The sequence below is a fragment of the Sapajus apella genome, unplaced genomic scaffold, assembly GCF_009761245.1.
Source record: "Sapajus apella isolate SASKATOON/1434 unplaced genomic scaffold, GSC_monkey_1.0 scaffold7, whole genome shotgun sequence".
Lineage (NCBI taxonomy): Eukaryota > Metazoa > Chordata > Mammalia > Primates > Cebidae > Sapajus > Sapajus apella.
Genome location: NW_022436947.1, coordinates 10,230,513 through 10,245,913, shown reverse-complemented (window position 1 = coordinate 10,245,913; position 15,401 = coordinate 10,230,513). Strand labels below are relative to the sequence as shown.

The 15,401-nt window shown below is 35.4% G+C and overlaps 1 protein-coding gene across 9 annotated transcripts in view; it reads left to right on the top strand.

Moving 5' to 3' along the window:
- MKLN1 (muskelin 1) overlaps positions 1-15,401 on the top strand; it is a 414,229-nt gene that overhangs the window by 331,217 nt on the left and 67,611 nt on the right. For all 9 annotated transcript variants that reach the window (XM_032275651.1, XM_032275655.1, XM_032275654.1 and 6 more), the window contains one exon: positions 9,162-9,274. In XM_032275651.1, coding sequence (XP_032131542.1) covers positions 9,162-9,274 — 113 coding nt within the window. The remainder of the gene's footprint in view (positions 1-9,161; positions 9,275-15,401) is intronic.

The window sequence follows — 15,401 nt, the reverse complement described above, 5'->3', positions numbered from 1 at the left end:
TCACAAGACTCTGAAATTAAGGTTCAGGTTAAATTTAAACAGGTCTCTGGTTGTGAGTGTGGGTAATCCAGGAATCTGATCAAGAGAAAACAAAAGAAACCAGAAAACACTATTCAAAAATCCAACTTTCACACCTTGGCATTCCCAATCTTTTGTTTCAGCTAGGCATTGGTGTCAATTTTTTGTTCTGTTCTCTATCCTTTGGATATTTCATGTTTGTTTACATGAAGCTTCATGAATAGGTTTTTATCACACCATGATAGTCTCGAAATGGTGTGCAAAATTTTTGTCTTATATAGTTTTCTGGGAAAGTTCATTATATCTGAGAAGATTCATTACACACACACACACACACACACACTCACTCTGGGAAGGTTCATTATATCTGAGAAGATACACACACACACACACACACACACACACACTCTCTCTCTCTCTCTCTCTCTCTCTCTCTCACACACACACACACACACACACACTCTCTCTTACTTTAAGACGGAGGTCTTACTCTGTTGCCCAGGGTGAAATGTGAAGCCATGGTTGGGCTTAAGAAGTGCTATGAACTTACCTTGCATTTTAACAGAACAAATTGAGTGAAGGGCAGCAAGTCCTTTAAGGAACCTATTGCTCCCTGAGAAGTGATTATAGCATTGCTTTATACTAGAATGGTAGTAGTAATGTTGAAAATTGGTCACATTTTGGATGTATTCTAAAAGGTATATAGAGCTGACAAGATTTTTTGATGAATTGGGTGAGGAGTGTAAGAAAAAAAAGTTAAGGGTGACTTAAAGTTTTGACCTGAACAGCTAGAAAAATGGTGTAATCATTCTCTAAGTTGGATAAAACGAGAGGATCCAATATGGGGGGTTGTTGGCAACTTGATTTTAGGCAAGTCTGAGATGCCAATTAGACATCCACATAGGTATGTCAAGTGAACAATTGGATATATTAGTTTGAGGTTCAGGAGATGGATCCAAGCAGAATAATAATTCCCTCTACGTTTACATAATACTGTTCAAACTATTATTACTGCAGTAATTTCCACATTGTTTTAGAGTTGTTCACATAGGTGTTGTGTATACCATTGCTGCCTGTCCAGCTTCCCTGCCACCGTGGACTTACTGAGTGGGGAAGGACAAGGATCTTGGCTTATTTATTTTTATGACTATAGAGCCTAGTATGGAGTAGACGTGCACTAAATATTTGTTGGATTGAATCAAGTTTTAAAATTCATTTTCCTTTAAGTAGAAAGAAATATATTTACCTAGAAAGTGTATTCAGATACTGCTATAAACCTTGATAAGTAGATCAGGTCATGATGTCATTTCTTATACTAATATTTTCTGTGGTGGATCTATTTTATTTGTTATATTTGAACATATTTAAATTTTCGGATTCTGCTTGTTCACTTATGCCATTTAGACTGTGCTTCCTAAAGCTGTAATTATCATTACTTTGGGATCTAGGTAGAAAAACTAAATATAGAGCTTTTTATTTGTTAAAGTAAAATTTCTTGCTTTATAAAAACTAAATATAGAGCATTTCATTTGTTAAAGTAAAATATGTTGCTTTCTGAACTTGGTTTGGGCACAAGTGGAGAATCTGGTATATCCTTGGGGTTTTCTTTCTAAAATTCCCTCTGTGTTTCTATTACGACTATTAGTAGCATGGTTTACTGAGGGCTTTCATATACTATAAGTATTTACTTAATCGTTTAGCTATCATAGCCCTGTTACTGATCAGCAGTTATCTTAATTATGAGGTTGATCTTAGTCACTTTCAAAGAGATTGTATTTATCATAAATCTTTGAAAGAACCTTTCTAGTCAGATCTTAATGATGTGGCAGCCGAATATAATAGTTAGGTGTTAAGTTTGTGGAAAGGGAAGATGGGTATCTGACATCCCTAAGATTGAATCGTGGCTCTGTCCCTGACTTTTTGTTTGATTTTGAGAGAATTGTATTGATTAAAATGGTGATAATAAACTAAGTAATTATGAGAATTAAATGAAATAATGTATTTTTATATGCATATATTATTTATATAACATGCATTTGATATGCCATATATTAATATGCAGCATACAATGATTATGCTGAGAGAATTTTATATAAGTCAAAGGAACTTTTTCTGTTTTTTTTTGTATGATTTGACAAAATTTCACTATGGAAATGTTTTAAAGTAATTTAAAACTTTTTGAAAAAGTTTAAAACAATTTGAAAAGCAGCGTTGAGGGGAAAATGTAATTCATAATTCCACATTCTAAAAAACAAATGTGATTTTGGTATATTTGTTTAATTTTTTATATAGTTGGTGCCTTAGAAAGGAAGGGAAACCCTAAATGTATTTATAATATTTTTGAGACAGAATGCTAAAATGCGTATAAGAATTTTGTTGATGAAGATCAGATAGGTTTAATAGTAAAGAATAACTACCTCTAAGTAGAGTTTGAACAACCAGGAACTTCCATCTTAACAAAACTGGTACGTAAGTAGTAAAATATAGTTTAAAGAAGCCCAGTTACTACTTGTAGAATGCATTTTGAAGTTTTTTAGCACAGGGGTTCTTTATCTGTTGAAGTTAGTGCAACATTTTGTCTGTTTGCAAATTTTTTCTAGGAAGAGAATCCATGGCTTCACATAATCAAAGAGACTCTTATTAACTCAGAAAATTAAGAACACTGGCCAGACATGGTAGCTCAAACCTATAATGCCAGATTTTTGGGATGCTCAAGTGGGAGGATCACTTGAGACTGGGAGTTCAAGATCAGTCTGGGCAACATAGCAAGACCTCTGTCTCTACAAGATATGTATTTCTTAATTAGCCAGCCATGATGACACATGCCTGTAGTCCCAGCTACGTGGGAGGCTGAGGCTCGAAGAGGATGGCTTGAGCTCAGGAGTCTGAGACTGCAGTAAGCTATGATTGTGCCACTGTACTCCAGTCCAGGCGACAGAGCAAGAATCTGTCTCTTGAATTTTTTTTTTTTTAAATGTTAAGAATACCTTAATTAGAGTAAAACTTCATAAAGTTAATTTCAGCTTATTTAACATGGCTTATATTTGAAAGCAATTGTTGCTTCCCGGTGTTTCATATACCTTGTTTTCTTAGATGTTAGAAACTTACTAGTATGTAAATTTTATTTTCCTTTTTTAGTCTGTAGAGTTTTTTTTTTCCCCCCCGTATTGCCATCTTCTCTAAGGATACAGTAACCATTTTAAAAGGTGTGTGATGGCACAAATTTTACATTTTAGTCTTCAAAGCTTTCTTCCATCCTAAGTGAATCTTGTTATTCATGCCATGGTAGAGAAGGAATGTTGTATATTGTCCTACTAAATTTGTATGTCAGTTTTATTAATTGTAATCCCTGTACCTGGCACCTCTCCACTGAAGATTCTTCAACTGTTAGTTGAGTTTCGACTGGGAAAAGAACAGTGAATAGGAAGAGAGAAAAGGCACGTCTGTTTTATTTCTGTGTGGAAATCTGCTCAGTTAGAAATATATTAATAAATGTCCATTGTGTTAGGTCATTCCTTGTTATGTAACTGTCATTACACACATTTTGAGAACCTGCAGTTTAAGCCTTTTTCTTTTTCAATCAGAATAGGTATGAAGACTCAGGCAAAGCTCTAATATTTGGTATCCACAAAAAAACGTTGATGGAGAGTTGCTTGTCACTTGGAAGAGCCCTTCTATAAAAATTTGAACCTTTAAATATTCTGTAGCTATTATGTGGAAGTGCTTTTATTTTATTTTTTTTACATGTGGTAGCACATACAGTTTTCCTTGATATTCCTTAAAGAAACCTTTGAAGGGAGTGCCTAAACATGGGTTTTGGTTGCTATTACAAATGTATTCATGTGACTGTACTTCTCAATGTAATGTGCATCTTTTTTTTTTTTTTTTTAACACAGTTAACAGAAAGGAATTCTGAAATGCAGGCTTAATAAGAATATAAAATATATTGTCATAGGCATAACATTCAACTTTTTAGCAAGGAAAGTAACTATGTTGAATTCACCCAAAGTGTTGTAATCATAGCTTTATGTAAGAATACAGTTCTATTTAAAAAGGGAAGCAGGGAATCCCGTTGATAACCTGCTGGGTCATGATAGTTCAAGGGAATGGCTTAAAAATGGAAGGGTAAAGAACATATAAAATATCTTTCCCCTTAACCATTTATTCCTCTCTCAAAAATTGTCATGTTAATTTAAGTCTTACTAAACTTCACTTTTAGAAGGATTCAAACTCTTCATCTAAATATTCTTAAAGAATTTCAAAATATTCTTAAAGAATTTATCTTAAAGATAAATTTGTGTTTCTTAAAATGTTTTTTTTTTTTTTTTTCAATTTTGTTTTTCTCTCAGTGTCTAAACTAAGAATTAAGGTAACTTCTTTCACCAGCCTGTTAACCATTCTCCTACTTATTCTTTTTGATAAATGAATTTTGTCTAAGTTTTGGGCCACAGCTATGTCAATGCATAATATATGCATCCTATACAGAGTCAAAGTGGAAAAACTAATTTAATTACAAAAGTAGTGTGCCATCTTGTGGAGGATTATGCAATCAGCACAGTCTGATTTATCCCTAAGAAATCAAAGTAGAAGACAGATACTGCACTTGGACACTAAAAAAACCTGTTCCATTGTGCAAAAAGACACTGAGATGTCTTTATATAACTTAAATTTCTACCTCATTTTTAGTGTGTAAGATGCATAAATTGGTACTACTGGTAGTAGGTAGCTCTAGGGTTTGTTTTATACTGATACCATATCGATACATATACTGTACCAACGAATATGGTTGAATTTTAGTTTTTGTGGCCCAGGTAATGAAAGATTGATTGGTGATTCATTGACTCAGTGTTTTAGAATGAAATTTGTTTGACATTTTGAACCTAGGCTATTACTGGCCACTTTACGTCCAATCTCTGTCATTCCCAGCTCCTTTTCAGTCAGTCCTGTATGCCGCAAGTTCAGATGTTACATGAAGCAGATGATACTCTGCTTAGCTGTGGCTTCTCCACTGTCTGTGTGGAGTCAAGTTCAAAGTCTTTATCCTGTTACTTAATCCCATTCATGATCTAGACATTATACGTGTCTTTTAACCTCTTGTCCACCTCCTACCTATGTATTCTTTTAAATCAAACAGTGTATTTATTCATCACACAGTTTAACCATTTAACATGCATTAGTTAATTTAATTCTCACAGCAGCTTTATGGGATAGATATTATATAACATCTTAAAGATTAAGAAACCAATAGTTAATGAACTTTGTGGTGGTCACACAGCTGTGGCTATAGAGCCAGGATTGTAGCCAAGATCTGCCTGACTAGAGTACATGTCTTTAAAACACTTTTGATGTGTTTTTCTATGTACTTTTGTTATTCTTTTCACTCTGCTTGAAAAGTCCTCTTTTTTTGTTCCCTATCCTGCCTTCCTGCTGATGCATAGGTCAAATACCACTGTCACCATGAAATCTCTTCTGAATCCCCTCAGCCAGATACACTCTCTTCCCTCTTTGAGCCCTCATGGTGCTTTTTACCTTGTTTACCTTTCTTAGGACATTTAGTCTGCCTTACGTTATGTTGATGTATTTGCCTTTTGATATTCTTGACTGGATTGTAAGTTCCTTGAGGATAGGGACTAGAGACTATGTCTTCTTTCTTTTAATTGTCTAAAATGCTTTTCCATTTCTCCGTACTCAAAAAGTGTTGAATAAACATTCCTCAAGGTGCTGGGAGAAATGGATAGACACTATGGCCTATGCCCCATTGAGAAAAAATATAGAGAAGGGCTAAAGGGGTTGCTTCTCGAAGAGGATCGTATTACCCCAGATGTACATGAATTATTATAGAACCTATAAGCACAAGAATTGGCTTCCGTAAACCAATCTACTACCCTACTGCAAATATTAATGCTTTCTTTTTTTTTTCTTTTCTACTTCCTTACTTCTCTCTACAGTTCTCTCCAATGATTTCCATAGTTTTTAAAAGTCTTTGATATCCTTTATGCATTAAATGATACCTTTTCTGGTGTTTGTTTCTGAATAATAGTTTATCTTTGAATGACTTAAATAATTAGATGATTTAATTAGAATTTTTGTTAAGCATTTTCATTCAGGTATGTCAGAAGGCTCAGTTTCCATCCAATTCATTTAATTTTACTATTAAACTTCAGCTAGGACCACAAAGCTTTCATGGATAGGAATGACATCTTGGCTTAATTCCATTAGGATGCTTGTTGCGTGCCAGATTTTATTTTGCTCAGCTATCAATGAGACTGTTGTGGAAATGTGGGTTTTCTTTGCTGTGAGAATTTATGCGTACAAAGAGACCTGCTTTTCAGAAAGAACATTGAGAACCCAGAGGAAGGGTTGTTAAAGTTAATGAACCAGGGTAACCTTATCCAGAGGGTGCCCAGGAACCCTATAAAACAAAAGGTCAATTGCTATTGCTATTTTAGTTATATACCCGCTCCCTCTCCAGGCTTCAGAATTTAACAGGGTTAATTTCCTTTATAGTGAGGCCTTGGCAAATAATTTTTAAGCCAGATAAAAATTCTTTTTCTTTTCTTTTTTTTTTTTTTTTTTGCTGTAAATTTATGTGTCTGGATATTACCGTGAGCCATTTTGGAAACAGAATGTTACTTAACTGATGCTAATGGATTGTTTTATAGTTCCAAGATGGGACAGTTTTTTTGTAGTTTAAAATAATTGCCATTATTTCACACTTACACAATGCCAAGTATGTTCTATGTACTGAATTGGACATGTAGTTGGATACAGTATCATTTTTATTGTGCTTAGTAACTACAGAGCATTTTTTATTTTTATGCATGTTTTAAGGTAGAAATACTGTTCATACATCACAGCCTTCAGAATGTTTTCATGTAACTTTTTTTTTTTTTTGAGATGGAGTCTCGCTGTGTTGCCTAGGCTAGAGTGCAGTGGCACGATCTTGGCTCTCTGCAGCCTCCGCCTCCTGAGTCCAAGTGATTCTCCTGTCTCAGCCTCTCAAGTAGCTAGAGTTACAGATGTGTGCCACCATGCCAGGCTAAGTTTTGTATTTTTAGCAGAGATGGGGTTTCACCATGTTGACCAGTCTGGTCTCGAACTCCCAACCTCAGATGAGCCATACACCTGGCCTCGTGTAGCATATCTAAAGGACTTCACAACACTGAGAGTTTTGCAAATGAAAAAGCTAAGACCCAAGGGGTTTAAATGACCTGTACTGATCACCCATTTAGTACTAGAACTCAGTCCTGCCCTGGTGGCCTGTTCTTATCCAGAAAGCAGTGAAGCATCTTTTTATTTCCCCAGGTATTAGAGGGATAGAAGAGGCAAATCACTTGAAAAATTTACTTAGAGTTTGAAATTATGTGCAAATATGACAAAAATCTTGTAGAAGATAACCTAACTCTGTGAATGGCAAAAGATTCTTAAATAGTGTTCTAGTATTTCCAAATACACTTTGAATTGTAATGCTGCATGGTAGGATATAACTTAGGTGACAGCTTCCATATGTACAGGCCTAAAATGTGTTAGAGAGTACATGGCTTTACAGTTTTCATAGTGTTTTATTTAACATTAAAAGATAATTGGTGGGCTTATATAACCCGTAAACTTAAAACAATTACAAAGGAGAAAATATTTGAAAAAAGGAAATGCACTTTATTTATTTATTTATCTTTATTTATTTATTTATTTATTTGAGACGGTGTCTCACACTGTCTCCCGGCCTGGTGTGCAGTGGTGCGATCTTGGCTCACTGCAACCTCTGCCTCCCTTGTGATTCAAGTGATTCTCCTACGTCAGCCTCCCAAGTAGCTGGGATTACAGGTGCCTGCCTCTATGCCTGGCTAATTTTTTGTATTTTCAGTAGAGACAGGGTTTCACTGTGTTGACCAGGCGGCTCTTGAACTGGCCTCGTGATCCACCCGCCTCGGCCTCCCAAAGTGCTGGGATTACAGGCATGAGCCGGAAACACATTATTATTGCATAGAGAAGGGGCTGGGTGAGGGTGGCACATGCCTGTAATCCCAACGCTTTGGGAGGCTGAAGGAGGAGGATTGCTTGAGGCCAGAAATTCAATACCAGACTGGACCACTTAGTGAGCCCCTGTCTGTACTCCAAAAATGTTTGTTGGACATGGGGCACATGCTTGTAGTCCCAGCTACTCGAGAGGCTTGGGTTGAGGGGATTGCTTGAATCCAGGAGGCTGCAGTGAGCCATGATTGCACCACTGCACTCCAGCCTGGGCAACAGAGAGTGACTCTGTCTCTAAATAAATATATGAATAATAAAAATAAAGAAGGATCTATGATATGATACACAGTGTTTTATGTAAAGATTCATTATTCAGTAAGCAAGAAATCAGTTTTGTCAGTGATAAAGTCTATGAATATAATAGATGTTTCAGAGTCAGAAGAAACCAAATTCTCAAGATACCTATAATGACTTAAAGGATAATTTCTGATGAGTGAAATATACCACAATGTATTTGGAAAAATTTCCCTCAGTTTTTATAGGAATACCAAAGCTATGGATCACTTTATTCTTAAGATATCTAATTTTAAAGCTAGTTTTAACCATTGTTTTGATATAGCAATAGAGAAAAATTACCTTTAGTAAGGCTTTTTTTCAAAAACAGCTAAGTGTTCTTATGTTATACTTTTATACTATATATTTCTCCGGGGTTTTTTTTTTTTTTTTTTACAATCCGAATATAAAAATTCCATAGTGGATAAAAAGTGGCCACAATATTAAGAAGCTGGTAAATGTAAACTTTTCACTGCCTAACATAGAAACTTCAAACTAGCTGCACATTAGCTTTATCTGGGATACTTTACAAATACAGACTCTTTTTTTTTATCCATTGAAGACCTGTGGAATCAGAATCTTGGGACATGCCTCCTGGTTATCTATATTTTTATAAGTCTCTCAAAATAGTGGTTCTGCAGCATCCTTTTCATAGTTCCATGCTTAGGAAATACTAGTCTAGTATATATTTGAGAAAGTTACCAGGTTAAAATTTTTATTTTAAAATTTATTTGGATGTACCTTCTTAAGTGGTCTTAGAAACAGCTGGATAGGTATGGGTGTCTACGCTTATTTTGTCCTTTTTTTTTTTTTTACACATATTTTTCTGATTTTCATAGAGACCGTTTATTTGTTTGGTGGCTGGGATGGAACACAAGACCTTGCTGACTTCTGGGCGTACAGTGTGAAGGAGAACCAGTGGACATGTATCTCTAGAGACACTGAAAAAGAGGCAAGTTCTCAGACTTTTCATCCATCTATATTATAGTAGGGATGTAGATGTGCACTTCTTTTTCAGCATGATTATATTCTTGACTAATGTCTAACAGCAGGAGTAGCAATAGAATTTGTGATAAACAAGTTTTTGTAAGTACTGTTGAATTTCAGCTTCTATAACTGGGTCTTCAGCTACTGATACACAACCAAATCTATTTTACAGAGAGTGATGGAAATGGGGATTTTTATATCATTTTATTTTTCAACTGCATTAGCCTAGAAATGTAACTCTGTAACTGTCTTTTTGCTCATGTCTCTACCACCTCTGTTCTTATTTTTAACATCATCTTATTTTTATTTTTTCTGGAATATTGTGCTTTTGACACTCTGGGCCCCTCACTATCTCACTGCTTTAGCCCCTGTTATTTGACTATATGTCAGTTTTCATAAATGATATATATTATTTTTAGTTAAAATTGTATCTATGTATGCATGTACATGTCTGTATATGCATATATACATAAAGCATTTCCATAGTGAATAAGATGGCTTAGGTTTATGGCTTTGAATTAAACAAGTGCATGATTTTCTACTGCAGTAGAGCAAATGTTAATTGGTTTGCTATTTTTTCAGATCTTTATAGAACATTTTAATTGCACTCTCCATTTAAACTGTTTCAGGATATAAGTGAAAAATAAACTATAACAAAACAGTAGGAGCCTCAAGGGGGTAAAAAGGCCTCATTCATAACCCACTGATTTTGATCTAGGAAGGCCATTTCCAAAGATCTGGTACTATGTCTTTGATCTTGAGTAACTAGATTCTTGCTTACTGTGAAACTATGTTAATAAAAACTGTTCAGGGATTAATCACTGGACAGTTTTTATTTTGTCAAAAATATGTTGAAATTCTGATTTATTTTTTTTTACCCCAGTAAAGTATGTATAAATGGCCTTCCTTTTTTAGTAGTGAAGTACTGTTTTCTGAAATGATTATTTCTGTCTTCAACAACAAAAGACAAATCTTTTTTTAAAAAAACCTTTTTCTACTAAAATATTGTAAATCTAGCGTGATGACGTCTATAATTCTTCCTGCACTAAGCCTAGGTTTCATCCTGAAATCCTCCCTCTTCTTCAGTGAATGTGTCTAATTAGTGCCTAAGATCCAACAGCTTTCCAAGTGCCTGGCATGATCCATCAGGTCATCCAGTACCACATTTCAAATGTGTTTTCCTCTCCATTCTTTTTGGCAGTTTTTTCAACTTTATAGTTTCTTAAACTTTTTGTGTCTCCATTGCTGACCTAGTCTTCATTCATCAACACAGTCTTTAAAAGACATATTTGGGCTGGGTGTGGTGGCTTACACCTAAAATCCCAGTACTTTGGGAGGCCAAGTCAGGAGGATTACCTGAGGACTGGAAGTGGAGATTGCAGTGAGCCATTATTGTGCTCTTGCCTCCAGCCTGGGTGACAGAGCAAGACCCTGTCATAAAACAAAAACAAGGCCCGGCATGGTGGTTCATGCCTGTAATCCCAGCAGTCTGGGAGGCCGAGGCCAGCAGATCACCTGAGCTCAGTAGTTCGAGACCAGCGCTCGAGACCAGCCTGATCAACATGGTGAAACCCCATCTCTACTAAAAATACAGAAATTAGCTGGGCGTGGTAGCAGGTGCCTGTAATCCCAGCTACCTGGGAGGCTGAGGCAGGAGAATCCCTTGAATCCAAGGAGGTAGCGGTTGCAGTGAGCTGAGATGGTGCCACTGCTCTCCTGCTAGGGCAACAGAGTGAGACTTTCTCAAACAAAACAAAACAAAACAACAAACAAAAAAACCAAAACCCCACCAAATACCGTATTTGATCCTATGACACCTCTGCTTAAACCCTGTGGTGAGCTTCAGCCCTTGTTTCAGTTATCTTTTACACTGTTTATTACATTACAAGCACTCACAAAGCTTCAGTGACATATAGTAATAAGCATTTATTTGCTCATGAGTCTACAGGTTGGCTTAGTCATCTTTTTTTTTTTTTTCTCCAATGGATGAGAGAGCTGTCTGTGTTGCCCAGGCTGGCCTTGAACGCATAGCCTTGCCTCCTCAAGCACCAGAATGTGTTCCTGAGGCAGCTGCTGGGCTGCAAAGGGGATGAAGTAGACATGAGCAATCCATCCATTTTTTTCTTGTCCTGATAGCAAAAAGCAATCATGTAACCAAGTCCAGAGTCAATTGGTGTAGGATTCTATTAAAGGGCATAGATAAAGGAAATTCTAAATAACAACAACAATAATAAAACAATTTATTTATCGCAGTTCCTTTTGCTTAGAGTAAAAACTCCAAATTTCTCATCAAGATTTGCTATCTAGTTATTTTTCCAGCCTCATCTCCTGTGTGCCAGTTACAGTTTCTGGAATTATTCAGCTTTCTCACCTGTGTTCTTTGGCAATGTTGTTTTCCCTGTTTGGAATTAACAGAGGATCGCTCCTTCCTTTGCCTAGTAAATACTCACTTATTCTTCAACACTCAGTTCAGACATCCCTTTCTCTGTGAAGCCTTTCTTAACCTCTCCAACCAGAATTAAAAGCTTTCTTTGATGTACTTACTTAACCCCTTTTAATACTTGAATGGCTTACTATAATAATTGATTTATATTCATGTTTCCCTATCTGAATTCCTTAAAGGCATGAATCATATTCTTTAAAATGTATTTTAAGGATGTGACACATTCTTACTCTTTAGTGAGTAAGTAGTTGAGGTAAGTTAAATGAGAAATTAATACTAGAGAAAAGAGAATGATAAATACAAAATCCAGAGAGGGTAGGGGGCTTAAAGGTAATATTAAATGTTACTCTTCTAAAGTTGGGTATGGATAGATAACTTCATTCCGTTATTTTTTATACCATGTACATGTGTTGTAAGTAATATTTATAATGTGATAAGTAATTATTTTAAAATTCATGTGAGAAAAATATACAGATTATTTTGATGAGAATAATCTGTATATTTTTATACAGATACTTTACTGTTACTTTGAAGTCTGAAGAGATAAGTAAAGTGGTGATTTAGTACTGGAGTTCAGATTTATTATAGTTAATTAATAGACTCATAAAAACCTTTTATTGATCTTTCCATGAATTGAATGATAATATGTGACTCTAGCATAAATGCTCATTCCTTTCAAAATTGAGTAGTTAGTAGCTCATATATCTAATTTTCTATAGCAGTGAGTGCAAGTTATTATTTGATGAGACCCCAGAGTATGTATTTTAGAAGCATGGTAAACAATTAAAAAGCAAAATTAATTTAATTCACTTTAATTAACTGAAATATGTAGCTAATAACACATTTAGGAGATTGAAAGATGAGAGAATAGCTCTGCTTTTAAAGGGAATGATTATTTTAGGCCAGGCATGGTAGCTCATGTCTGTAATCCCAGCATTTTTGGAGGCCAAAGCAGGATGATCACATAAGCCCAGGAGTTTGAGACCAGCCTAAACAATGTAGGGAGACCTTCTCTCTACAAAAATGAAAAAGTTAGCTGGGCATAATGGCATGCACCTGTGGTTCCAGCTACTTGGGAGGTTGAGATGGGAGGATTGCTTGGGCCTCAGAGGTTGAGGCTACAGCGAGCCATGATAGCACCGATGCACTCCAGCCTGGGTGACAGAACAAGGCCCTATCTCAAAAAATAAATAATAATTTTTTTTAAAAGAGAGTAATTATTTTAAATGTTCATGTACATATGCAAGTAAGTTTTTATAGATTCAAAACAAATCTATTGTTTTTTAAAGTAGCTAATGAAAGCCATTTTTATTAGCTTCGATCCAGTTCCTAGATTATTTTTTAAGGTTAACTATAAAAATCCAATATTTTATAATGCAGCTGTAAGCTGTAATTATTAATGAAAATAAAATTTACAGCAAGAGGTATCTTGGAAAAGGCTGGATTATATTTTTTTCATAAAGGGAGGGTGGGAAATTTTTCTTTACTTTTGTTTATTTTTTAAATCATGTTTCAATTTTCTTGAGGATTCACAGAATTGTAGAGTTTAAAGGAATTAGACTTGGCCCTTGTTGGATTTTACTTATAATAAAATCCAACAAGTTCTTCTCAAATTTCGTGGTCTCAGGGTCCCTTTAGACCTTTAAATGAAAACCCATTGGTGTTCTTAGCTTATTTAGGTTATATCTACTGAAATGACTGTTAATAGAAATTAAAACTGAGTAATTTAAATATTTTTATCAATTTTAAATAATAAATCTATTACAGGTGGACATAAAACATTTTATTAAAAATAGCTTTCTAAAAATTATAGTGAGAAATGTGGCATGTTTTCCATTTTTATAAGTCTCTTTAATGTCTAGCTAAGGCAGCTATATTCTCATCTGCTTCTGCATTTACTGTCTTACAACGTGTTTTACACTTGAAATACATGAAGAGAGTTGGATCTCATATAGTTGTGATTTTGGAAGAAACTAGTATTTTAATAGCCTTTTCAGATAATTGCATGTGTTCTTTTTTGGTTCCATATCCCAAATTGACAAGTGGTTGTTTATTAACGATAGTTGTAATATAGACTCTGAAACCATACCGCTAACTTTTGGCATTTTGTTATGTTAAAATTCACCGATCTATTTTGTTCCCTGGATCTTTTACCCATGAATGTATTTTTACCCACATCTTGGTCACTTGAAAAATATAGGTTCCCTAAATTATGTACGTCTTCCAAATATTGGCTTTGTTTTTTTTTTTTTTTTTTTTTTGGGACGGGGTTTCACTCATGTTACCCAGGCTGGAGTGCAATGGCGCGATCTCGGCTCACCGCAACCTCCGCCTCCTGGGTTCAGGCAATTCTTCTGCCTCAGCCTCCTGAGTAGCTGGGATTACAGGCACGCACCACCATGCCCAGCTAATTTTTTGTATTTTTAGTAGAGATGGGGTTTCACCATGTTGACCAGGATGGTCTCAATCTCTTGACCTCGTGATCCACCCGCCTCGGCCTCCCAAAGTGCTGGGATTACAGGCTTGAGCCACCACGCCCGGCCAATATTGGCATATTTTATACTACAGTATCCCAAAAACCACATTTGTTAGTATCACCGTCAGTCTCATAGAGACTTTTAAGTATTGGGAAAGTGTCAAGATTACAGTGACAGGTAGGTTTTCAATAATTCGAATTTTGCTTAGAAACGTACATTAAAATACTGGCAACAAATTTTGTTGATTTTCCTTCAACAAAGGAAGAAGATGGATATGCTTCTTCCTTTCTTCATTTTTGAGAAAATGTCTGCCATAATGTCTAAATTACCATAGTTTGATCGTTATTTGTTCTTTCAAGTAAATATGTAGTGTGTTGTGGAAAAAGCAACTGCATCAGTTCACAAGTCAATTACAAAGATGCCATTCCCCAAGACAACCATGCTAAGTCAAGTGGCATTTTTTAAAATAGTTTTATAAATCTCTTTAATGTTTGGCTCAATAAAAAACATCAAGATTCATATGCTTCTGCATTCAGTTGCTATATCAGAAAGTCATATAGCCTCTGGAAATGTTCACATACACTCATGAGAGAGTAAGATTGAAAAGGCAAAATTTTTTGTTAATATTGTTGTAAAAATAACTTTGACCTTGTAGACTCCCTGAAGCACCTTGGAGAACCCAGACCACACTGAGAACTGCCGCTTTAATCTAATTCACAGTTCATATTCAGAGATAGACAATTATCCCAATAATGCCCCAGTAATGTTCTTTATAGGCATCCCTTGTCACTCTGCAACCCCACCCCAGAATTTAGACCATGATCATGTGTTCGTTTTTGGTGTCTTGCATCTGTAGTCATCTTTAGTCTGGAATAGTTCCCTAACCTTTCTTTGTCTTTCTTGACTTTGATTATATTAAAGAATACAGGGCAGTTATTTTTTAGAATATTCCTCAACTGTGTTTCTATGTTTTCTTAAGGTTGGATTTAGATATATTTTTAGCAGGAGTAACCCATAGATCACATTGGCATCTCCTCAGTATATCATATCAGGAGACACGTTACATCAGTTTATCTGATACTAGTTTCAATCACTTGGTTAGGGAGATACCCACCAGATTTGTTTAATTTATAATTAGTAAGTAATTTGTAGGGAGGCATTTCAAGATTATG